The sequence below is a fragment of the Cetorhinus maximus genome, chromosome 15 (genome assembly GCF_964194155.1).
Source record: "Cetorhinus maximus chromosome 15, sCetMax3.hap1.1, whole genome shotgun sequence".
Classification (NCBI taxonomy): domain Eukaryota; kingdom Metazoa; phylum Chordata; class Chondrichthyes; order Lamniformes; family Cetorhinidae; genus Cetorhinus; species Cetorhinus maximus.
Genome location: NC_135893.1, coordinates 22003061 through 22027555, shown reverse-complemented (window position 1 = coordinate 22027555; position 24495 = coordinate 22003061). Strand labels below are relative to the sequence as shown.

General features: G+C 45.8%; 1 protein-coding gene across 7 annotated transcripts in view; it reads left to right on the top strand.

Moving 5' to 3' along the window:
• LOC144690498 (uncharacterized) overlaps window positions 1-18378 on the top strand; it is a 53776-nt gene extending 35398 nt beyond the window's left edge. For 6 of the 7 annotated variants that reach the window (XM_078558042.1, XM_078558043.1, XM_078558041.1 and 3 more), the window contains 6 exons: window positions 170-336; window positions 2223-2458; window positions 5911-6005; window positions 9450-9596; window positions 14971-15042; window positions 16682-18378. In XM_078558042.1, the coding sequence (XP_078414168.1) occupies window positions 170-336; window positions 2223-2458; window positions 5911-6005; window positions 9450-9596; window positions 14971-15042; window positions 16682-16801 (837 nt within the window). In that variant the 3' untranslated portion in view covers window positions 16802-18378. Of the gene's footprint in view, window positions 1-169; window positions 337-2222; window positions 2459-5910; window positions 6010-7709; window positions 8139-9449; window positions 9597-14970; window positions 15043-16681 lie in introns of those variants that run through there. The other variant, XM_078558045.1, reaches the window with a different exon arrangement.
• The last annotated feature ends 6117 nt before the right edge of the window (window positions 18379-24495 follow it).

Sequence of the window (24495 nt, the reverse complement as noted above, 5' to 3'; positions counted from 1 at the left end):
TTGCCCGTTTTTTTTTAACTCGCATGTTCCCAAAGTGTCTAAGGGGAGGAGTTGGAGACTGTGTGAGGGAGGCCATTCTAGCTGTTGAATGAAGTGCCCTGATGCTGGGCAGCAGGAGGCACCCACAGATCCATTCACTAGAGCCTCGTGTTTCTCTTTGTTGACACAGGATACGAAGGTGGCAGCTGATGGGGTGGATCACACTGAGGGTGTCACTGTTGAGCAAGACCACATCATGCTGGAGGGAGGGCCAGCTGATAGGAAACAGGAGCCTCTTCCAACCGATGAGCAGAAGTCAGAGAGTCATCCAATCAGTCATCAGATGAAGGTGAAGAGGTACGTCCACGAGGACTTTCCATTCCGCCAGTGAGAATGCAAAATGTTCTGATTTGATTGGTCTCGCAGGCTAAGGTGAACAGGCAGCACACAACTGCCAGCTGGTATCCAGGTTTCTTCCGTCTCTTTTGAAGGTGCTGACTCCACGATCAGGTATGGGTTCCACTGGTGCTGACCCCTACTGGGTTACTGTCCCATGGACAGTGACTCTCAATGGGATATGGGTCCCATGGACACTGACTCTCAATGGGGCATGGGTCCCATGGACAATGACTGTCACTGGGGCGTGGGTCCCATGGACACTGACTCTCAATGGGATATGGGTCCCATGGACACTGACTCTCACTGGGGCGTGGGTCCCATGGACACTGACTCTCAATGGGGCATGGGTCCCATGGACACTGACTGTCAATGGGATATGGGTCCCATGGACACTGACTCTCACTGGGGCGTGGGTCCCATGGACACTGACTCTCACTGGGGCGTGGGTCCCATGGACACTGACTCTTACTGGGGCGTGGGTCCCATGGACACTGACTGTCAATGGGATATGGGTCCCATGGACACTGACTCTCACTGGGGCGTGGGTCCCATGGACACTGACTCTCAATGGGGCGTGGGTCCCATGGACACTGACTCTCAATGGGGCGTGGGTCCCATGGACACTGACTGTCAATGGGATATGGGTCCCATGGACACTGACTCTCAATGGGATATGGGTCCCATGGACACTGACTCTCAATGGGATATGGGTCCCATGGACACTGACTCTCACTGGGATATGGGTCCCATGGACACTGACTGTCAATGGAGACAACATCTTGCACAGGCAGCTTTTGTTTTGTGGAAGCTCCAGGGTGTTGGTGTGGGGGAAGATGCGAACATGGGCATTGTATTTTCAGAACCTTCACCGTTCTGATTTTTCCGTGGATTCTACCCTTTGCCTCAAGGACAGGAGCCTGCGGGGAACCAGCAGTGTGTTTTGAATCATGACTGGCTGGGACAACCAGCTGGGAGTTTTACATCACACTTTAGCTGGAGTTTAATTGCCTGATGCTTCCCACTGTGTCTGGGGCCTTGCAGGAAACTCTCCTTGCACACTAGCCAGTAACTCTTCTGAAGCACAGCAGCAAATCCATCCCAACTGTCAAAGATTACAGTCTGCAGCTATTCAGGAATAGCAAATCCCTGTGCCATGTGATTTACTGCTCTGAGAGTGAATCATCCCTTCACTTCTTTCACTCTCCATGATTCTCTGTCCGCACTGCTGACGTAACTGGGCAGTGTGTGTGTGTGTGTGTGTGTGTGTGTGCACGCGCTTTATTTTCTCTACAAATGTAGGTTTTGCAGAGAAAATGAATACCTTCCCCACCCCCACCTCTCCCCAGACTCGGTGGTAAATGAAGTGTGCTCATTGTGATAGGTGCCAAGTTTCTGGGAGGGGGGAGTATTGTGATCCCATGGCTCCTGGCTTGGCAGAGAGAGAGAGGGAGAATGTGAGCACACACATGTGAGGCACACGTAAATAATGCATGTACACATTGCGTGAAGACAGGCTTGGGCTCGGCCACGAAGCCCCCAGAGTCGAATAGCTTTCTGACATTTGCTGTTAAGACTTGCAGGTGAATGACAATGAGCCTGTGGATCTGGTACCAGAGGGTGGATTTGTACCTGATAAAAGTTAGTGCCTTCACAAGGGAGAGGAGAAAATGAATTGCTGGAGGGAATTTAAAAATAGGTATTTGAAATTAATCTAATTTCCTTCTTTATAATGTGCTAATCTTAAACTGAAGAAAAGAGTGAGCAGCAATGTAAATCATCTCCATTAACCTGCGACATTATTTAATTGGGTCATTCTGCTGTTCACTGTTTGATTTGGCTGATAGGTGGGATGAGATTGTTATTGATGTGAACACAGACACAGACTTTAAACTACGCAGCCGAACAGAGCAAGTCCAAATCCCCTTTGTGCAGAATCATCGCGAGCTTCAGACAACTGCTCCTCGAGTCACCAGGAGGCAGTGGAGTCCGGGACATCTAAACGCCAACTGGCGTGTGGACCGTGCGCATGATGTGAGAGGGGAGCCCGAGGAGGAGGAGGAGGAGCAGGATGAGAGGACGGGTAAGTGACCACTGCTGCTGGTTATTCATTTCAACACAATATCCATCCTGATGACAGTTTGACAATAACCAGGCACAAAAAGGATGTGACCCTTGCAATTGTACTGGAAATGCCAGCGTCTGTGTCACTCAACAAGGCAGCATTGAGCCTCGAGGGGGCTGAGAGGTGGCCTCATTGGGGTCTTTTTGATTATGAAGGGATTTGATAAGTTGGACGTGGAGAAGATGTTTCCACAAGACCAACACGGGATCATAACATAGGAACATGTATGAAGCAGGAGTAGGCCACTCGGCCCCTCGAGCCTGCTCCGCCATTCAATAAGATCATGGCTGATCTGATTTCTCAACATTCCTGCCTGCCCCCTATGACCTCTCACCCCCTCACTTATCAAGAATCTATCCACTGTTGCCTTAAAAATGTTCAACGGCTCTGCTTCCACCTCCTTTTGAGGAAACATAAGATAGCTAATAAATCCAACAGGAAATTCAGGGGAAACATTTTCACTCGGAGAGGGATGAAAATGTGGAACTTTCTACCACGTGCAGCCTTTGAGGCAGATAGAATAGATACATTTAAGGGGAAGCTGGATAAGCACATTTGGAAGTAAGGATTGAGGATCTGCTGATGAGGTGGGAGGATGTTTACAAGCAGCATAAAGACCAGCAGAAACCAGCTGGGCCCAATGGCCTGTTTCTGTGCTGCAAATTATATGTAAAACTGTGTATTTCACGTTCAAAGGATGTACCAAACCATTTCACACACAATGAAATAACAATCACTATTTTAATGTAGAAAATGTGGCAATCAATTTGCGCACATACAAGATCCCGACAAACAACAATGAGATAAATGACCAGATGAGTTGTGTTGGTGTTGACTGGGACACTGGGGAGAACTCGCCTGCTCTGACTAGTGCCGTGGGATCTTTGCACTCACCTGAATGGGAGGCCAGAGTGTCGGTTTAATGTTCTTTTTTTTTCCTTTAAATTCCTTAATCTCATCTTACTTCTCCAGTCTTACCTCCAACCCCACCCCCGCCTCGAATCATTCTTCCACTAGAAACACTCTGATCCAATGTCTCTGGCATTTTGTGTTCCACCCCACCCTCTGTTTCACCATCGGTGATAGAGTCATCAGTCAGCTTGATCCTACTGTCTGGAATTCCTTATGTATGTCTCTGATTCTCTCTCCGCCTTTAAAGGAAGAGCAGAATTGAACTGCAGTTGTAAAATCTGTAAGCGGCACTCCCCCCCCCCCCCCCGCCCCCCATGCCCGGTATCACCGTGTCCCTTTTCCCCCTGTGCCCGGTGTCACCGTGTCCCTTTTCCCCCTGTGCTCAGTGTCACCGTGTCCCTTTTCCCCCTGTGCTCAGTGTCACCGTGTCCCTTTCTCCCCCCCCCCCCCCCGTGCCCGGTGTCACCGTGTCCCTTTTCCCCGTGTGCCCGGTGTCACTGTGTCCCCCCCCCCGCCCCCCCCCCGTGCTCAGTGTCACCGTGTCTCTTTTCCCCCTGTGCTCAGTGTCACCGTGTCCCTTTCCCCCCCGTGCTCAGTGTCACCGTGTCTCTTTTCCCCCTGTGCTCAGTGTCACCGTGTCCCTTTCCGCCCCGTGCTCAGTGTCACCGTGTCCCTTTCCCCCCCGTGCTCAGTGTCACCGTGTCTCTTTTCCCCCTGTGCTCAGTGTCACCGTGTCCCTTTCCCCCCCGTGCTCAGTGTCACCGTGTCTCTTTTCCCCCCGTGCTCAGTGTCACCGTGTCTCTTTTCCCCCTGTGCTCAGTGTCACCGTGTCCCTTTCCCCCCCGTGCTCAGTGTCACCGTGTCCCTTTCCCCCCCGTGCTCAGTGTCACCGTGTCTCTTTTCCCCCTGTGCTCAGTGTCACCGTGTCCCTTTTCCCCCTGTGCTCAGTGTCACCGTGTCCCTTTCCCCCCTGTGCTCAGTGTCACCGTGTCCCTTTCCCCCCGTGCTCGATGTCACTGTTTCCTCCCCCCTCCCCCACCCCCTCCCCCCCGTGCTCGGTGCCACTTTTACCCCCCCTCCCTCCGTGCTCGGTGTCCCTTTCCCCCCTGTGCCCGGTGTCATTAGCGGTTTTTGACTGGGGCTACCATAGGGTTTTGTTCCTGTTTATGTTTTTGGAAAGGGTGAGTATAAGGATGTAAAGGAGCCTGATGAGTAGAGACAGGTTCAAGATCTGGGTCAGTGCTTGGATCAGCCCTGTTTCCAACCTTCCCTTTGCTTTTAATATTTACTGATTTCCTGTTGCTCGTCACGAATGTAACAACTCCACCTCTGCACTTTATTTGACCCAGGGAAGTACAATTAAAAGAGTTTGGGTAAAGTGTGTATTTAAACTACTTCAGGATTTCATCCACTTCCTGCAACAGCTACAGCAGAATCCTGATTAATTAAGGGAAGGATAAAAGCTGATAATTGACATATCGGAAAAGTGCTGGATGAATGTCTTCATACTAAGTTCATTTTTATGTCCTTCCCTTAACATTCTCTCATCCCCTTCCTCTCTGATTCTTTCTGACACAGTCACTCTTTCCTGCCCCCCATCGCCATCTCGTTCCCCCTCTTTTCAGCCCATCTCACTACCTCTTTCACCTGGTCTCCCCCTCTTTTTCCCCGCCCCGCTCCTCCTCTTTATTCCCCGCCTCGCTCGCCCTCTTTATTCCCCGCCTTGCTCCCCCTCTTTTTCCCTGCCTTGCTCTCCCTCTTTTTCCCCGCCTCGCTCCCCCTCTTTTTCCCCGCCTCGCTCCCCCTCTTTTTCCCCGCCTCGCTCCCCCTCTTTTCCCCACCTCGCTCCCCCTCTTTTTCCCCGCCTCGCTCCCCCTCTTTTCCCCGCCTCGCTCCCCCTCTTTTTCCCCGCCTCGCTCCCCCTCTTTTCCCCCGCCTCGCTCCCCCTCTTTTCCCCCGCCTCGCTCCCCCTCTTTCCCCCCGCCTCGCTCCCCCTCTTTTCCCCGCCTCGCTCCCCCTCTTTTCCCCCGCCTCGTTCCCCCTCTTTTCCCCCGCCTCGCTCCCCCTCTTTTCCCCCGCCTCGCTCCCCCTCTTTTCCCCCGCCTCGTTCCCCCTCTTTTCCCCCGCCTCGCTCCCCCTCTTTTCCCCCGCCTCGCTCCCCCTCTTTTCCCCCGCCTCGCTCCCCCTCTTTTCCCCCGCCTTGCTCCCCCTCTTTTCCCCCGCCTCGCTCCCCCTCTTTTCCCCCGCCTCGCTCCCCCTCTTTTCCCCCGCCTCGCTCCCCCTCTTATTTCCTCCGCCTAGCTCGCCCTCTTGCCCCCCGCCCCCCCCCGGCACCGCCTTGCTCCCCTCCAGGTCTCACATCCCCCACCCCTATCTCTGCCTCCATCTCTGTCTTCATTCCTTTATCTCCCTGTTCCATTCAGATACACTTGCGTTGCCACAAGCTGGTCTTCAGTTATTTTGCAGCTTGACCATTTTGGCTTTGGTCTTGATTTTAGATAATGAGTTGGATGAAGTGGATAAAAATGATCCTGAGAAGCTGTTAATGCACGCCATGTCATCCAGGAACAAGCTGATTGCACAGGAACCACTGGTATGTACCCTGACTGTGTGAGGAATGCATTCCATTAAAGATCTAATCCAACTCCAGCAAAAATAGAGTGAAGTGGGCTAAATATTACTGGATTGATTTGAAGCTGACACACTCTGTATTTTTAAACAATCAAGTTCAAGGGCCCTGATACTAAAACTGGACAGAAATTGAAATATTTCTGCAAATGTTCACAGCACAAAAATTTCTCAAATAGCAGCTGGACAAAAATCTAACCATAAAAAGTCCTTGGGGCACCTCACAGAGTATTCTAATGGCTTATGACATTAATGGTGCTATGTAAATGCAAGTTGCTGTTGTTATTAACTGTATGTTCGACACCAACAATCCTCTGAGGGGTTCCAGTTCTCTGAGCCATGAGTGTCTCACAGCCAATAACTCCTTGTGGATAATGGGAAATGTGTTCCATCTTGATTGAGGCTCTGTGAAAGCTCCCTTCACTCCAGCCACAAGGCACAACAAAGTTTTTGAAAACCCGCTGCAGTTAAAATCTATGCCCCAGCCCTGAATTCACATAAACCTTGCAAGGGCAAGCAAGGTTCGAGGGGGAGGCCAAAGCACCTTCAGACAAATGAACGGTGATCTTTTCCCACCATGTGTATGGTCGGCAGTTAATCTTTTAAGTGTAGCTTGATTTAGCAAATGCACAAAGCCACAGCAGCTGTTTAAAGGGGTATTTTAATGAGCTGACTACCTCTGTGTCAGACCCAAGTAGAACTGGAAATAGGCTTGGCCAGGTGAGCTTCCACAGTTAGAGAGACTTCAGTAATAAAAGAACGACAACGATAACTTTGCGTTTATATAGTGCCTTTTGTGTAAAGTGTCTCGAGGTGCTTTGTAGGAGTGTTAGCAAACAAAATTTGACACTGAGCCACATAAGGAGATATTAGGGCAGGTGAACAAAAGGCTGGTCAAAGAGGTTTGAAAGAACAAACGAATTAGGAGCAGGTGTAGGCCATTTGGCCCCTCGAGCCTACTCCCCCATTCAACAAGATTATGGCTGATCTGATTGCAGCCAAACTCCACTTTCCAGCCTGTCCCCCATAACCCTTGACTCCCTTGTAACTCAGCCTTGAATATATTCAATGACCAGGCCTCCACTGCTCACTGGGGAAGAGAATTCCAAAGACTGACAACCGTCTGAGAGAAGAAACTCCTCCTCCTCTGTCTTAAATGGGAGACCCCTTATTTTGAACTTGTACCCTGCCAGTCTGAGATTCCCCTATTCCCCTCAGCATCCACCCCATCAAGCCCCCTCAGAATCTTATACATTTCAATAAGATCATCTCTCATTCTCCCTTCAGACACTCTTTGGAGTTTGGGAGGAGTTTAGGGAGGAATTTGAGAGCATGGGGCCGAGATAGCTGAAGGTATGGCCTCCAATGGTGAAGCTATTAAAATCAGGGATATGCAGGAGATCAGAATTGGAGGGAGTGCAGAGTGAGTTATAGGACTGGAGGAGATGACAGAGATAGGGAATGTGTACTGAGGGTATAAAAGAGTAACTATAAATTAATAGGATATAGATTGGGACCATTTGTTGTTTGAAGAAACTGTTCAGTACAATCACTGTAAGAATACCTGTGTTATAGTACAGTTATATATTCACACGTTCATGTATTATTCACTAATTTCTCTTGTTGGGTAAAAGCTGAAACGAGGTCTATTCTTTCGATCTTTTTGAAGGTGTGAGCAAGACACGGGGGATAGCAGTGCAACCAATTTATTGAACAGTTTTCTATTTGTCCTCCTCAACTTGCTATCAGAAGCTCACTCATAAAAGAGCCAGTGAAGACGCTCTGGGATCCTCAGTGAGCTAAACTCGCCTACGCGAGAAGCCTGAAATACAGAAACTGCAGGAGCTAGAATGAGTGGGCAGAAAAGACCTAAAAACGAAGATGTCTGGTGAATGCAGTGCTGAGCTGTTCGGTTACTTTCGTGTTGAAAAGCAGTTCTCTGCTGCTGCGATTGTGTCAATCATGACTGTCATTTGTTTCTGCCTCAGCTCAGATCTGCATTCATGGATTTTTAATTGGTTCACAATTGTGGGTCGTGCCTTCAATTCTCTCCCTAAACCTCTCTGCCTTTCTACCTCTTTCTCCTCTTCGAAACCTCCTTTTTATGATCACCTAGCCTAATATCTCCTTATGCGGCTTGGTGGCAAATTTTATGTACATAAAGAACATAAGAACTAGGAGCAGGAGTAGGCAATTCAGCCCCTCGAGCCTGCCCCGCCATTCATTACGATCATAGCTGATCTCATTTCAGCCTCAACTCCCAATTTCCCGCCCTCTCCCCATAACCTTTCAGCCCGTTACTAATTAAAAATCAGTCTATCTCCTCCTTAAATTTATTCAGCGTCCCAGCATCCACTGCACTCTGAGGTAGTGAATTCCACAGATTCATGACCCTTTGAGAAAAGTAATTCCTCCTCATTTCTGATTTAAATCTACCAACCCTTAGCCTAAAACTATGGCCTCTCATTCTAGAATGCCCCAGAAGGGGAAACATCCGCTCCATGTCTACTTTGTCTATCCCCTTTAGTATCTTATAAACCTCAATTAGATCCCCTCTCATCCTTCTAAACTCTGGCGAGTTTAGGCCTAAACTCATAAGACAAGTCCCGCATCTCTGGAATCAATCTAGTGAACCTCCTCTGAACTGCCTCCAGTGCAACTACATCCTTCCTCAAGTAAGGGGACCAAAACTCTGCACAGTACTCCAGGTGCGGTCTCACCAATGCCTTGTACAGTTGTAACAACACTTCCCTATTTTTATACTCTATTCCTTTAGCAATAAATGCCAAAATTCCATTTGCCTTCCTTGTAGTGCTTGGAGATGTCTCACTGCCTGCAAGGCACTACGTGGATGCAGTTTGCTGTTGCTATGACGTCACGTGAGGTGTTGGTGATGAGCCTTCTCCCTTATTGGACGTTCAGGGAATCAGCTGAACCAATCACAGCCTCACTTGCCCTGTGATGGGGACTTGTGCCCAGGAGCAGGTGAGAGGGTTTAACTTTTGCCAGAGAGAGTCCAGACCATTGTCTTCACTTTTTAATGCCCCTTTCTCTCCTCCTCTCTCAGAACCTTCTGGGGCTCACCTTAGCCAACTCCTCTCCTCACTCCCAGTCGAAAGTGGCTGCAGTCGTCCCTTCCCAAAACCCGGTCCTTCAAGATTGTCATGGAACACCAATGCTTGCATTTTAGCATCTCACTCCACCGAGGCGTAGGGAAAGACAAACACATCTCAGATTATCATGTCGAGGAAAGTCAGCCAGGCGTTGATCATGGCACGAGCCTGCAACCTATGATAATACTTAAGGGAGAGTTGACCATCAACAGACTTATCGCCACACAGCTCACATCACTTTTCCCGCGCTCGGTAGTCAAGGCCCAAGTGCAGGTTTTAATCCGTTGTCTCTTCAGATCCCAGATATCGATCAGGACCCGGCTCAGGACCCCAATAACCAAGGAGAAGATGAGTTTGAAGAAGCTGAACTCGAGAGGCCAGGTTTTGCGGGGAAGGTGGCCGGGCTGAAGGAGCAGCAGCTGCTCATTAAATCGGCACCAAAGGTATGTGGAAGCCTGAAGCCGAAATGTTTCAAAAGCCGCTGATTGACGGTGGTCTAATTTCTAATGAAACAAAATCATATACAGGTCGAATATCCTTTAGCTGTACATTCGAAAGCACCCAAAAACCGAACGTTTTTCTAACTGGATGTATGGTCCCTCCCTCCTGCCAATCACGGGTAATGTGATGTACTGTGGGGGCTCCTACCAGTGAGCTGGGCAATCCTGGGGGGCAGGGCAGGACTTTTCGGATAAGGGATCTGGTTCAGCGTGCATACACTGTAAATGTCTCTGTAATAAAGTTTTACTGTTTCTTGATGAAGCCAGTCTGCCCCATAGAGCCATCATATTTGGTGACGAGGGTAAAATCAGCTTTGTCCTGTTACTGTGAGTAAACCGAATTTTAAAAAAAATGACTCACCAGCCATGCCACTGTTTGGAAGAATTGACCCATATGATGCTAATATTGAAGGTTGGAGCCAGTATGTTGAGCACCTCGGATTTTACTTTGCAGCAAATGAAATAACCGGCGAAGGAAAGTGGAAAGCGATTCTCTTCAGTGTACGTGGCAGTAAAATATACAACCTGATTGGTAACCTGACTGCCCCGAGCGCGCCCAATTCCAAGTCATATAAACGAATTAGTGGACCTAATGAAAACACACTTCCAGCCAAAGCCATCCGTGATAATGCAGCACTTTAAATTCAGTTTGAGAGTTCAGGCCCTGGGAGAGTCCGGTGCAACCTATGTAGCGAACCTCAAGCAGTTAACAGAATACCACAGCTTCGGAGAAGTTTTAAGTGATATGCTGTAGGACCGATCGGTATGTGGAGTCGAGGACAACGCCGGTTGCTTGCGGAAGTATTTTAAATACACCCTAGAAATCTCCCTCGCCATGGAAAATGCTGCGAGAGACTCGCAGGCTTTGCACCACATGGGTAATGATGCCAAGCTTCATGTTGGGCATGAACCTGGCACCGAGTGTTACACAAAAGACAGACCTGCAGAATTAATGCACGATTCACTGCTCACTGTGAGAAACATTAAAAAGCCTAACAGAAACGCTTCATCATTGGTTTCAAGGCAACATTGCTATAGATGTGGAGGTGACCACGGAACAGATACCTGCGAACTCAAAGAGGCTGAAAGCCATTACTGTCATCATAAGGTTCACGAGGTTAGGCAATGCCGGACAAAGTTGAAGCAGCCTGCAAAACAGCAAACAAACATGATAGAAGTACCAGGTACAGCAAAGGCTGAACCTGCTGCTCCTGATGTTTACTCCTTATATAATGTAACAGCTGTGGAGACTGAGCCTATTAAGATGGCAATACAAGTGAATGAGAAGCCACTGACGATGGTGCCTCAAAGACGATGGTAGGAGAGCACACTTTCGGGTACCTTAATGAATACAGCCAATAAACTTAGAGCAAGCAACCGCTAAATTAAGAATTTACATGGGAGAATCTATTCAAGTAACATCGTCACTGTCCCAGTCTCTTACAAGCGACATACAGCCCAATGGCCTGTAACAATAGTGAAAGGAGAGGGACCCAGTCTCGTCAGTATGCATTATTTTCCAGAGAACAACAGAAAGTCTTTTGCAAGGAGTGGCAGTATACTTGGATGATGTTCTCACCACTGGGTCAACCAAGACTGAACACTTGGCCAACCTGGAGGAGGTGCTAAGGAGGTTCATGGAAGCCGACGTACGGTTAAACAAGGGAAAATGCACATCTCGCGCACCTAAAATCACTTATCCAGGTCATAGGGTGGACACCATGGGTTTGCATCCGGTGGAAGATAAAGTTCAAGCAATGAAAGATCCACCATCACTATCCAATGTAACAGAACTCAAGTCCCTCCTGGGTATGATCAACGATATATATAACCATATCAATTATAGCTGCTTCTTACCCAACCTATCAACTGTATGGGCACCATCACACTCGCTGCTAAAGAAGGAACCACCGTTGGTCATGAAGTTCACAACAGGAAGAAGCCTTTGTGAAGGAAAGAAATTGCTTCATTCATCGTGGTTATTGGGACACTACGACCCATCGAAAGAGCTGTTGTCAACATGTGATGCCTCTCCTTACGGTGTAGGGGCCATGTTATCACATAAAATGGAAAGGCCCATTGGCTGTGTCTCAAGAACCCTTTCCCAAGCCGAGAAGGACTATTCTCAGTTAGAAAAAGAAGGATTATCAGTAGTATTTGGTGTAAAAATGTTTCCCCAGTACCTACATGGACGACATTTCACCAAGTGTCGGACCATAAACCATTAACGGGATCATTCAGCAAGGGTAAGGCCATTCCGCCAATAGCATCAGCAAGAATACAACGCTAGGCTCTGACATTATCTGATATACTTTTATGTACTGTCCTGGCCTACACGTTGCAAATGCAGATGCACTCAGTCACCTCCCATTACCAGGTAGCATTGTAAATACTCCCGTTCCACAAGAATTAGTGCTATTGTTGAATTTCTTAGATTCTTTGCCTGTGTGCACGAAACAAATTAGAAGCTGGATGAACAGAGAGCCAATATTGCCAAAAGTCAGAGACCTTGTTATTGCAAGGATGGCCAAACTCTCCTGTATCTGAAGAATTGACCATTCTATGTCAGGAACACGGAATTAAGCCATCAAGGAATTGTGTTGTGGGGTTCAAGAGTTGTCGTCCCTCCGCAAGGAAGAGAATCACTCTTGACAGAGCTTCACAGTGCACGTCCAGGCATAGCAAAGATGAAAATGCTTGCGCAAAGTTATGTCAGGTGGCCAGGCATTGACAGTGACATTGGAAGCATGGTCAAGCACTGTTTCCATTGTCAGCAACAACAGAAGTTGCTTGTTTCAGCTCCCCTGCATCCGTGGGAGTGGCCTGGTCGCCCCTGGGTTAAACTACATATCGATTATGTGGGACCATTCTTAAGTACCACGTTCTTGTTAATTGTAGATGCACATTTAAAATGGTTGGATGTGTATGAAGTCAAATCGCCAACATCGAACTCAATTATCTAGAAGCTACGTCACTGTTTCAGCATAAAGGGCCTACCTTAAATTGTCGTCTCTGATAATGATGCAGCCTTTACCAGCACTGAGTTTCAGAAATTTATGGATCTGAATGGAATCCGACAGATTGAGACAGCCCCTTGGCATCCCTCGTCGGATGAAGGCTGTACAAACTTTTTAGTCTGGTATGATAAAATAATCAGAAAGCACTCTGAAATCTCGACTTTCCCGGTTTCTTATCGTACAACACCACATTCGATTACGGATTCAACACCGTCAGGGTTATTAATAAAACGTTGGCAGCGTACCCGTTTAGGCTTGGTGTTTCTGAATTTTAGAGGGGAAGGTAGCGCGGAACAAGAGTAATCAGTAATGTAACCATGACGTACACAGTAAAGCTCACACATTCAGTGTAGGTGACACAGTGTACATGTAAAATTCCGGCAGTGGATCCTGCTGGGCTCCGGGAGCCATTGTTTCAGACACTGGTCCATTATCGTTCCAAGTACAAGTGGGAGATAGAATCGTCTAAGCACGTAGATCATATCCGTGCAAGAGAGACATTCCAATTATCTGATCAACCTGTGATTAACATTGAACCATCGGCTTCTGAGGTGTGTGATCAACCTAGAACAGACATTCCAGGTATTTCAGAAGAGTTGCTAAATCCTGAACTGCACAGTTCCGATGATGTGTCTTACAGAGCAGCTGCAGATCCTGTCAACCCTGTTCAGGAACCTCCAGTGGTAGAGCTACACCGCTCTAGCCATATAAGAAGAGCACCTCGGAGACTTGATTTATAATCACCTAAAATTGTATACATGTTTGTTGGATTGTTTAAATGTTTTTTCTGTAAAGAGTAATTATAAAAAAAACTAAAGGAGGAGAAAATGTGGTAACTGGATGTATAGTCACTCCCTCCTGCCAATCACGGGCCATGTGATGTACTGTGGGGGCTCCAACTTGTGAGCTCTTTGCGCAGGCAATCCGGGTTGGGGGGAGGGGTGGGGGGCGCTCTCTCGATGAGAGATCTGGTCGAGTGCGCAAACACTAAAAATGTGTCTGTAATAAAGTTTAACTGTTTCTTGACGAATCCAGTCTGCTCTGTAGAGTCATCTCAGAACGGCTATGCAGTTAATTTGTATGTTAATAAAGCAATGTAATATTACAGGTGTGATAAGCGTCAACAGGTAAGAAATAGGCTGTGAGAGAATTGGCAAATGGAGAAACAATCGAGTATTTGTAGACTATAGCTAGCCTAGGTTTAGGCTGTTGTAATGTAAGTAGGCCTGGGCCTACCGTTTATGTGGTAGACCCAAAAGCCAAAAGCATCTGAATACCAAAATGCAGTCAGCCCCGAGGGCTTTGGGTAAAAGATACTCTACCTCTCCACGACTCTGCAGAGCTTCATTCTAATGCTTCAAAACACGGTAAATTAGTTGAATCTCAGGAAAAGGAGGGAGGAAACTCTCCTTTAATTTAAATATCCACCCACATTAACCCTATGCAGTCCACCTCAAACCCAATTAGTATTTTGTGAGCAAGTATGTTAGAAATTGACATTTTGCCACTTTCTGGAATATTCTTTCTGAATGTCATTTTCCTCAGTGGCACTAGTGGTTGTCATGTTTCCTGTAGGTTTGTATAATGTGTTTGGATTTATACAAAGCTGTGTGATTCTACCCAGAGGGAGCTCCAGTTTCCACTGTGCTAATCTAATCTGGTGAGGATGGAGCTTTTGCCACATGCAAGAGGGAAAGGAGCAGGTAACAGGCTTCAGCACACAGCTGCATGCTGTGCCTCACGTAGCAGACCTGTACAATTACATTGGAGATGGCTGCATGTAACGCTGATGTCTTATTCACTTATATTGTGAGATTTGAGATAAGGCAGCAATTCATTAATTGTTTTCACTCCTGATTCACAGCCTGTCTGCTCTAAAAGGCTTGCTGGAGACTGTGGCAAATATACAATGCTGACCTTCATTTTTTTCCTCAAATCATTGGAAAAAAAAGTGATTTGTGGATGTCCAGTTCCTTCTCCCTTTCCTTATGTTTGCATCATCCTCCCTACCAACCGCCCTCTCACCTGCCCCCGCACCCTCCCTATCCCACACTCTCTTGTAGATGGGATCCAATTAATCCAGCCCCCTCTCTGCGACTTACATCAGTAGTTGATGTAGCGAGTGGAAAGCATTAAGTGTCTGAGTAATGGTTAACGCTCCTGCTGGGATATTTATGGTCACAAATTATCTCCAGTTTAGTGACTGTGGAGTCGAGAGAGATGGACCTGAGAAGCATTATATAATTATATAATTTTAATATAACATTATATAATTTCTTCTCTCCCTTGTCTAACTCCAGGGCGTCAATGTTGCCAGTAAGGAAGGGGATGAGGCCATGGACGAATATGAGGAAGATCAGGAGGCAGAGAATGTAAGCACTCCCAGAGACATTATTGTTTTTCAGACTAAAGTTAGTACCATCAGTTGATGGCGGCTTTCCTCTGCTTGGCTGTCAGGTGGAGGCTGAGGTACGCTTCATCTGGGAGCTCTAGCAATAACCATTAGCCACCCTGGCTATAGTCAGACCCCATGATTGCGCCATCAGAACTGTGCGTTTAAACAAATAGGTACCAGTAAAAGTTACAGATCATAATTATTCAGAATTCTTTACAAAGAATTATTTGCGGTTAATCCACGTCACTGCAGAGCATCATTCTAATGCTTCAAGACACAGTAAATTAGATGAATTGCAGGAAAAGGAGGGAGCAAACTCTCCTTTAATCTAAATATCCACCGCATTAACCCTGTGCGGTCCACCTCAAACCCAATTAGTATGTTTTGTGAACAAGTATATTAGAAATTGATGTTTTTGGTATTTCTTTCTGAATTGGAATTTAGAAAATTCTTGATTGCTTTTATTTCCTGGAGACTGACTCTACATTGATGAGTTCAGAAGAATTTAAAATCCAATTAATTGATTCCAGCTCTCAAATAGGAGAGGAAAAAGATCACAGGCTGTACTAACTCCTCAACGCTGAATAGAATTTTAAAACAATAATGAGTTCTGATAATCGCGGGCCATGGTATTAGTAAAGTGGTGCCATGAGTAGGGGGATGACTAAACAAAAGTCGGAAATGGATCGGAATGGATGATTGGTGAGATGATTTGTCCCCAGCAACGCGTGTTGTTATTCATGTAGATAATGATCTGGAGGCCAGACCAGGTAAGGACAGCAGATTTCCTTCCCTAAAGGACATTAGTGAACCACCACAGAGTAGATTCAACAGTGTGCTGTCAGAGATGATAAATTATAATTGTAAGGAGAGACTTGGGATAGTTGGGACTGTTCTCACTGGAGTACATATGGGTAGAAATAAATTAAATCAAGCTTGTAAAATTTAGAAGAATTTCAGTAACCTGAATAAGGAAAGACTTCTTCCTGTCATTGGAAAGTCAGTGACGAGGGCCCATCAACTTAAAATTGTCACAAAAAAGAGGACAGGGGAAATACATTTTTGCAGAGCAGTTTGGAGCATGGTATGTTTTGCGATGCCACAATCGAGATAGAGACTATTACCTCTTTTAAGGCAAAACTGAGTATTTCAGGCAGAGGAAGATACAGGAGCAGGAGTAGGCCATTCAGCCTGTCAAGCCTGCCCCGCCATTCAATTAGATCATGGCTGATCGTCTACCTCAACGCCACTTTCTCTGCGCTATCTCCATATCCCTGGGGAGCACAAAGGGTAATGGAATTACTTTCTGATTGCTTTAGCAAAGAGTAACACAGCTATGATGGGATGAATGGCCTCTTTCTTTATTGTAAACTTGTCATCCCATGGTGACTCACAATTTGATTTTGAAGCCTGCTGTGACACTTAAGAATGGAAGTGTCCGAATATCAGTGACACTTGTGTGTAAAGTACACAGTCTATGAGAAGACCATCAACTAAAGAGAGTTCCTTATTTCAGTCAGATTTAGACATTTATCATGTTGTTGTTGGATCGACCTGGGGTTGACACTCTTCCACTTGTATTTGTTGCATTTTATCTTGTGCGCTTCTTGGGATAGGAGGACAATGGAGGGGAGATGGAGGATGACCATGAAGATCCTGACCTCATTCACCAAGATGTCAATGTAGCTGATGCTGGACTCGCAGATGATGAAGGCAATAAAGGAGAAGATTACTGAATCCAGAGAGGGACAGAATTTGGTGGTGTGAACTTAGGGTGGTCTCTTGTTCCAAAAGTGAGGAGTTGGGGAGAAGAATTGAAGACTGAAGCTGTTGATGGGAGTGGGATCCTGTCTCTACGGATTTTTTTTGTGTTAAATCATGAAATGTAAGACTGAGGCTGACTCCTGGTATCTAAACTTTAATTTTTCCCAAACTGCATTTAACCTCCTTGCAGCCACCCTGACCACAGTGACTTTGCCTAGTGATGACATTTGACAGAAGTATTGATGAAGGGAGATGTTCTGCCTTGCCTGATAAATTATTTATGTAAGGGTGATGGACTATGGTGAACATTCAGTTCCAGAGACTTAATGGTCGAAGGGCATCTGAAGACTGTCTCACTAATGGCACCACCCTGGGTGAACTTGAAAGGATAAATAAACAGACCATTCAGCGATGTAATGAAGGCACGAAAGTGATAAATGTATAGTATCTTGACTGTCATTTCTCTGTAGCCAACATGTATACATATTGGATTCTTATTATATCAGTTCCAGAAAGCTTTATGTGACTCCCACACGTTTTGTGCAGTTGATCCCATGGAATCTGGAGAAGGTTCAATCCCATGGAGCTTGTGATACAGCATCACAAAATGTGCTGCAGAATTTGTTCTTTTCTGTTGTACGATATTGATGACCGTAAACTTCATAGCACACACATGGACTTAAATTCATTGTTTACTGGGAATTCAAAATGACAAGACCTCTCACTTCCCTGGGTATTCCTTTCCTTCCAGAAACTCAAACTTAGTGTCATCTAATTAGTGGTTCTTCATTTACATCACCACCTCTCCTGCTGAGAGATACCTGATGGCCATGCAGGTTTCTTCATTTAAACCTTAGTTTTAGAACCCCATTGCAGGTGCCTAGTGATTTCTGTCTCCTTTTTTTCCCTCTAAGCCAGTCAACAAACTCATTACTATCTCGCATTATTCCTGTTCACGTGTGGCAGGAGAATGTCACATAATCGGCTAGTGGAGCTGGACCGATGGGTCCAGGATCTGGACAGGAGCAAAAGATTCTGTTCAAACTCCTGGTGTAGTTGGGTACGTTTAGCCATCTCTTGAATCCACAGGGAGTACGTTAAGTGAGGCAGTGATTGATTCCATTTTTATAATGGAGATCTAACCAAAACATTTTTAATAGTTCTTTCTTCCTAATAATGTTGGAAAAGGATTTTTTTTGAAATTACATCAGATTCCCAGGTTGGGACCAGTAGTTGTGATACTAGGGTAAGTATAAGACCATTAATGAGAAACACATTGCACTCTATATCATATATCTGTGTGTATCAGATACACGGAATACATTATTATGCACAAAGTTCAAATTTTGAGACCAAAACTAGGTGCCTTCTACAGCCTTTGTGGAGTAGATACTGTTTCACAGTAACAAAACTTTGCAGATCCTCCAACATCAGTGTTTATAATCTCAGACATTTTATGCTTTGTAATTTCTGTGCGCAAAGTCCAAAATTGAGATTTTTTACACTTGAAATAAAACATCACTGATGCCAGTGTACAGTCTGTTGACAATTATTGTGTGTGTGTTATTATAACTATTTTGACAATTATCTAACCAATGCCTCACCACTGAAGAAAATTCCTCTATGTTTCCTTTCTTCCCAAGGCAAGAATATCAAAGCCAAGGGGAACTTTAAAGAATAAAGAAGCACAATAAAGAGAAAAATTAGAAAGGTTAAGCGGGATAGGGGAAGAAAATAGCTGAGGTTGACATGAGTGATGTAAGCTTGAGGTGGAGACTAATGGCCAAGATGCTAAATAAAGACTTGCCTCAGTTTTCATGGAGAAGGTAGAAATTGGGATTGTAGAAGCAACAGATTTGGTCTAGAACAGTTGGTGCTAAAGAAGTTACTGAAATTGAGATAAATAAATAACTGGGACCTGATGATTTACATCTGAAGATCCTGAACGAAGGAAAGGAAGGTTTGTGCCTGAAGACCAGAAGATAGCCTTATGTGACATCCATCTTCAAAACACCAGAAAATTGTAAGCCATGTTTTCTTATATCAGTTATTAGTAAAATACTAGAGTCTATAATTAGAGTAATCAGGGCCAGTCAGCAGGGATTTCTAGAAGTTAACTCTTAGCCAATTTTTTTGTTCTTTCAAATAATTCTGCAGAAAAGATAAATTAAAGAAATGCAGTGCATGCGGTTTATATGGATTTTCAGAAAGCATTTGATAAGGTTCCACATAAGAGACTTGCCACAAGGATAATAGCAAATTAAAGGGGAATGTGGCCACACTGCTAGCAGGATTGCTAGAATACAAATGATAAAAGGTTTCTCAGACTGGAAAGATAGGGTGGGTGGTAATCCACAAGAGTCTGTGTTGGAACTACACTTATTACTAAAAATATAACTGAACTGCATGTACTAATTGTGAGATCAATACTGAAATTTGCTGAATTGAAGGGGCATAGGAATTATAGTGGTGGGTTGTTAAAGTCTGCAGAATGATGGGCGGCAGTTATTAAAATATGTAAAGTATGTTTCCAAGTATGAAATGAATGAGGAAGTACACCTTCAGTCCTGGGATTTTAAATGGAGTACAGGACCAGCTTGGTGTGCAGATACACAAGTTCTTAAAAAGCTACAGCTACAGCACAAATAGATAATACCACAAAAAAGGGTGAATTCAATTCTATCTGGAAACATTGAACACAAAAACACGAGCCTAATGTGAAAGTTGTACAAGACCTTGGGCCACAATTGAATTACAATATTCTCACAGTTTTGGGCACCCTCTATTAGGTGAAATATTAAAAAATGGGAGGTGGGGGGAATCACTATTGATTCACGAGTTCATTAACAGAGATATGAGGGATTGCAATTATGACCAAAGATTGGAGAAGCTGGATCTGTTTTGCCCTAGAGCTATGAAAGCTAACCTGGTTGAGTTTTTCAAGATTATGAAAGTTGCTATCTTGGTGGTGTTAAGATTGTTTCCATTGGTTGACAGGATGGCACAAATTTAATATAAGAATTAAAGGTGGTTAGAATGTGGAATTCTCTGTATTTGCCAACTAACTAAAGAGGATGGGGTTAGGTTTTCCAGAAGGAGAGGGAGTTGTTGACACAAGACAGTCCTGCCTAAGGGCCTGAAACCAGCCTGACTCAAACAAGCGTGTTTCCTTGTTGGTCAGCCTGTTGTCCTATAAACATCTTCTGGAGATTTGGGGTACTGAACAGTCCTGAGCTTTTTGACCGTTGGAGGAGCTGGAACTGAGGCAGATGCTAAACAGTTGGTTCCTGTGTGGGCGTCTGTCGCTCAGCTCCTCCTATTCTAATGCACAGGAACCTGCTGTTGAACACAAAAGGCTTTGTTTTTGCAATCAGTGGCAGTCAAAACAAGGGTGCTCGCTACTGTCTTCAAAGAAAGCTGTCCACAAAGCTCTAGCGATCTCTGTGGCGTGGTTTTCCTCTCTCTGGATGGCAGTTTAAATCTGGCGTCAAATCAAAGTCATCTCTTGACATGCAGCAGCAGTGCTGTCAGCAAGCAGGTCAAGTTGAAGTATTTCACACCCAGTAAACAAGGGAAGTAAAAGCACTTTAAATCCTTGACTTTTAATATAAATTTTCAGATAGCAAAATAAATATGATTGTATTAAGATGGAAGGTAAAATACAAATACAGACTTTTGCAAAACAATTACTTTTTTCTATGTTTTCAAAAATGTGTAAATTTTAATCGTGGTGAAATTTGACATTCCACAAATATAAAATTGACTTTTCAGGGCTAGTGAGGGTGTTCAGCAGTAATTCTGAAGTTAGTACGATGTTAAAATCAGTTACACCTCTTTCAACAAAGTGTAATGTTTTCAAGGATTTTACAGCGAGATTAACAGAGTATAAGCAGAAATGCTCATCAATTCATGATTGCAATGGAAATCTCCATCTTTGGACCCTCTACAAAGGACCTTATGGAGGAGCTTGGACACATTGACAACAGTTTCTGGATTTCTGTGTTATTCTGTGTGTGTGTGTGGTCTCCCAAAGTCCTGTCCATTTTGGTGGAGCATTAATAGAGTAGGCTGACAGTTTCATCATTATTGCTACCACAAAATTTATGCCAATGTATTGATCTGTTATGTGGCTACAGGGAGGCTCAAATTTCCAGAGTGTTCTTGCACTCTTGCTCCTGTACGTTTGACTCTGGATTCAGATGACAGAGATTCCCCAGAGCATTTTGTGTATCCTGTTTAATACCGTTATGTGTAGAAGCCACTGTCCACCATAAGCTACAGACCATAAGACGTACGAGCTCAGCTTCAGTCATGTCAGGACCTGATTCTACTCAGTTCTGTGCCCTTTCCTTCATTCTTCTTCTTTCATATGGCTGGGTATAGAGCGATAACTATAGCTTTATGTCATGGTGGTCAAGCCGGAATATTACGTCAGGAGTGGCGGTGTGCTTCGCTATAATCCCGCCTTCATATTTGAGTTGGGCATTGAGTCATTATGTGCTTCATGGCCTATTCAGGGGGACCACAATCACAAACAGGAGAGTTTTTAATTTTCCTTTCGTGCATCAGGTAGCCACACCTATCATGGTTTGTACGGCTGAGATTTATGGATGCCCATGAGATTCGTGGGAGGTCGAAACCGGGGATCTTCTGTGTCAGGTCTTTCACAAGATGTTTGTTCGTAACTTCCTGTGAGGACCATTCACATTTCTAGGCTTGTTCAGGGTTGAACTCACATTGCCTGAGGTTCTGTGCGCGGTTCCAAATGGGCTAATGCGATTTCAAGCAGAGGTGAGGGACGTTGGTGAGCTCCTGATGGATAGGGAGGGGATTGTTTTCCTCGGTTCACTGAGCTTCACAGAGGGTCACTGTATCATGGTGGATCAGTGAGAGGTGGCGATGTGCGCCAGCTTGGGTAGAGTGTTGGGGTTGACTTGTTGATTCCAGTGATGCATCTCACTGCAGCATTTGATTAAACATCAACCAATCGAGTGTGGCTACCTCTGGTCCACACTGGTGTACAGAACTCAATTACGGAGTACATGTGAGCCATTGTTGGTACTGGTGCTGAGGCTCCCCAACTGGTGTTTGCCAGTCTCTTGATCAAGTTAACTCTTGACTTCATCTTGGTGGCTACCTTCTTCAGGCGGTTATGGAAGGTTAGCCTGTGGTCCAGCTTAGCCGATATAAGTCGGACTGAGGTCATGTCGTACAGGGTTGTTGCAGAAGGTCACATTGCAGGTGTGTTTAGCATTCTTATTATCAAGATGAAATGCGGTGACTGTTGGTTTGTGGGGGTTTGGTTTGAGCCTCCATTTCTGGACATACTCAGACATGATGTTGAGGTCCATGTTCAAAGTGGACTCAATGTTATTGAAGGTGGCTGCTTGCATTGCCAGGACAAGGGTGTCTGTATATGCAAATTTGCACAACTTTGTTGGTGGCATGTTGCTCATGTAGACTTTGAAAAGTGTCGGTGCCAGTACTGATCCTTGTGGCAGTCTGTTGAGGAATTGAGGTGAGCTGACTTGGTCACCAAGGTGGATATGTAGCCATCTATTGCCCAGCATCGCCCAAAGCATGCAGTGTTATGGGGCAGGGGACGATCCTTGCGAGTTTCAGCATCAGGCCTTTAATACAAACCATGTCACAGGCCGAGGGCAAGTCTATGGGGGCTGCAATGGTGTTGTGTTTCCTCTGGAAACCGGCCTCGGCGTGCGCTGTGAGGGCAAGAGCTTGGTCACAGCAACAACATTTAGGCCAGAAGCCTGCTTGTTCTTCAAGTATCACAACCTCGATGAGAGGGCTGATTCTCTGTAGAATGATACGTTCTCGGAGTTTGTGAGTCGTGCGCAGAGTTGATATCGGCCTATAGCTCCCTGGTTTGTCGATCAGCTTGCCAGGTTTTAGTATGGTATAGACCATCGTCTCCTGCCATGCTTTAGGAATGCATCCTGATTCCATGGCTTAGTTTCACAAGTCCATTGGAATCCCTTTGGGCTTCGTTGTTGTAGAAATTCTGGGGGAGGGGGATACCATCTCTGCCAGCCGCCCTCCCTTTCTTCATTGCTGCTAACCCTTCCTTCACCTCACCTATGCTGATGGGGATCAAGGTCATTGTCTAGTGTAGTTGACGAGAGGCTCTTTTGTACTCTCCGCTAATTTGGAGGCTATGGAGTTGGGCCGGACTTTTGGGACCCGGTGTTCCATAGGATTAGTGGCTCCAAGATGATGTAGGAGGGCCCAGGCACAGTGACTAGAGCGTTTGAAGTCCTGGCCTTCGACGCACTCAATCCATCCCTGGAACCTGGCTGAATCTAGAGCCTCAAGCAGGGCCTTTGCAACCTGTGGGCTTCCAGACTGATTGTATTTCCAGAGCAGGTCCTGGGCCTCCTCTGTCTAGGCAAGGAGTGTATTCCTCTCTGAAGCCTCGGTGGAGGTGGTGGGGTGGGGAATGCTCTTTTTAGCGGCAACGGCCAGGAAACCAACCATCCGATGATAACATCCCGGGCTCACGGGAATTCAGGTCACCACAGGCTTCCCTTGAACAGTCCCAGTCAGCTTTGGCCAAGTTCCACTGTGGGATTCATTTCGATGAGACCGCAGGGATTTTAGTACCTCCCTGGGTGATGATGGGCCTATGCTGGCTGTTGGACAAGTCAGAGTGTATTTTGTGGGATGCGTGTGACGTGTTCCCACTTTGGTCTTTGGACGCGATGATGAGGTCCAGGTTGTAGCCTCATTGCCAATGGGCAGAGTGGAAAGTTGCTCATTGTTTGGGATCGAAGACCAGTTGCAGGTCTTCTGCACACATCCAGTCTGTTAGGTCTTCGCCATTGATTTCATTTATCTCATAACCCCAAGTAGTGTGGTGAGTATTAAAATCACCAACATATACAGCTGGGATCGATGCAGTTGGGAGTGCTGGCTTTGGCTATTTAGGAACTTTGTACACATTAGTGGTGTGCAGCTCCCCTATCTTGATAGCAGTGGTGTAGGTGGCTTCTTCTTCAGTTGGAGGAAGGTCATGGAACTCCATAATGGTGTTCTTTACATATGAGGTCAAGCCAGATTTCGAGTGGTAGTGATTAGTCATGAGGTTGTATCCATGAAAACAATAATGGTTGGCCAGTTGGTTGTTGGAGGCGTGGGTTTCTTGAAGTGCAAGGATATCAACGTTGTGTGTCTTCAGGATGTCCCTGAGATGTTTGCATTTTGCTTGGGAAAGTTCTTCGATGCTAAGTTGTAGGATTCTGCTTCCAGGGTCAACCTGACGTATTGCTTGGCTCTGGAAAAGGCCGCCTTGGTGACTTGAAGCCTGGGAGATCGTTGATCAGTGTTCGGTCACCGGGTTGATGGCACGTGTTGTGATTTCTCACTTAGCGGAGTGGGCCCCGTGAAGGCTGTCATCTTCCACTCCTTCATTGACAGTATAAGAACACCTCTCAGAAGGAAGCGGTTCTGATGAAAGGTCATTGACCTGAAACCTTCAACTCTTGGTTCTCTCTCCACAGGCTCTGCCTGACCTGTTGAGTGTTTGCCAGCATTTTCTGTATTTATTTGCAGATTTCCAGCATTCGCGCTATTTCTTGTTTTTTTTTTAACCTGCCGCAGAAGCTGAGTTCTCAGCTCTGCGCTTGGTTGAGTTTGTCTGTCACAACAGTTG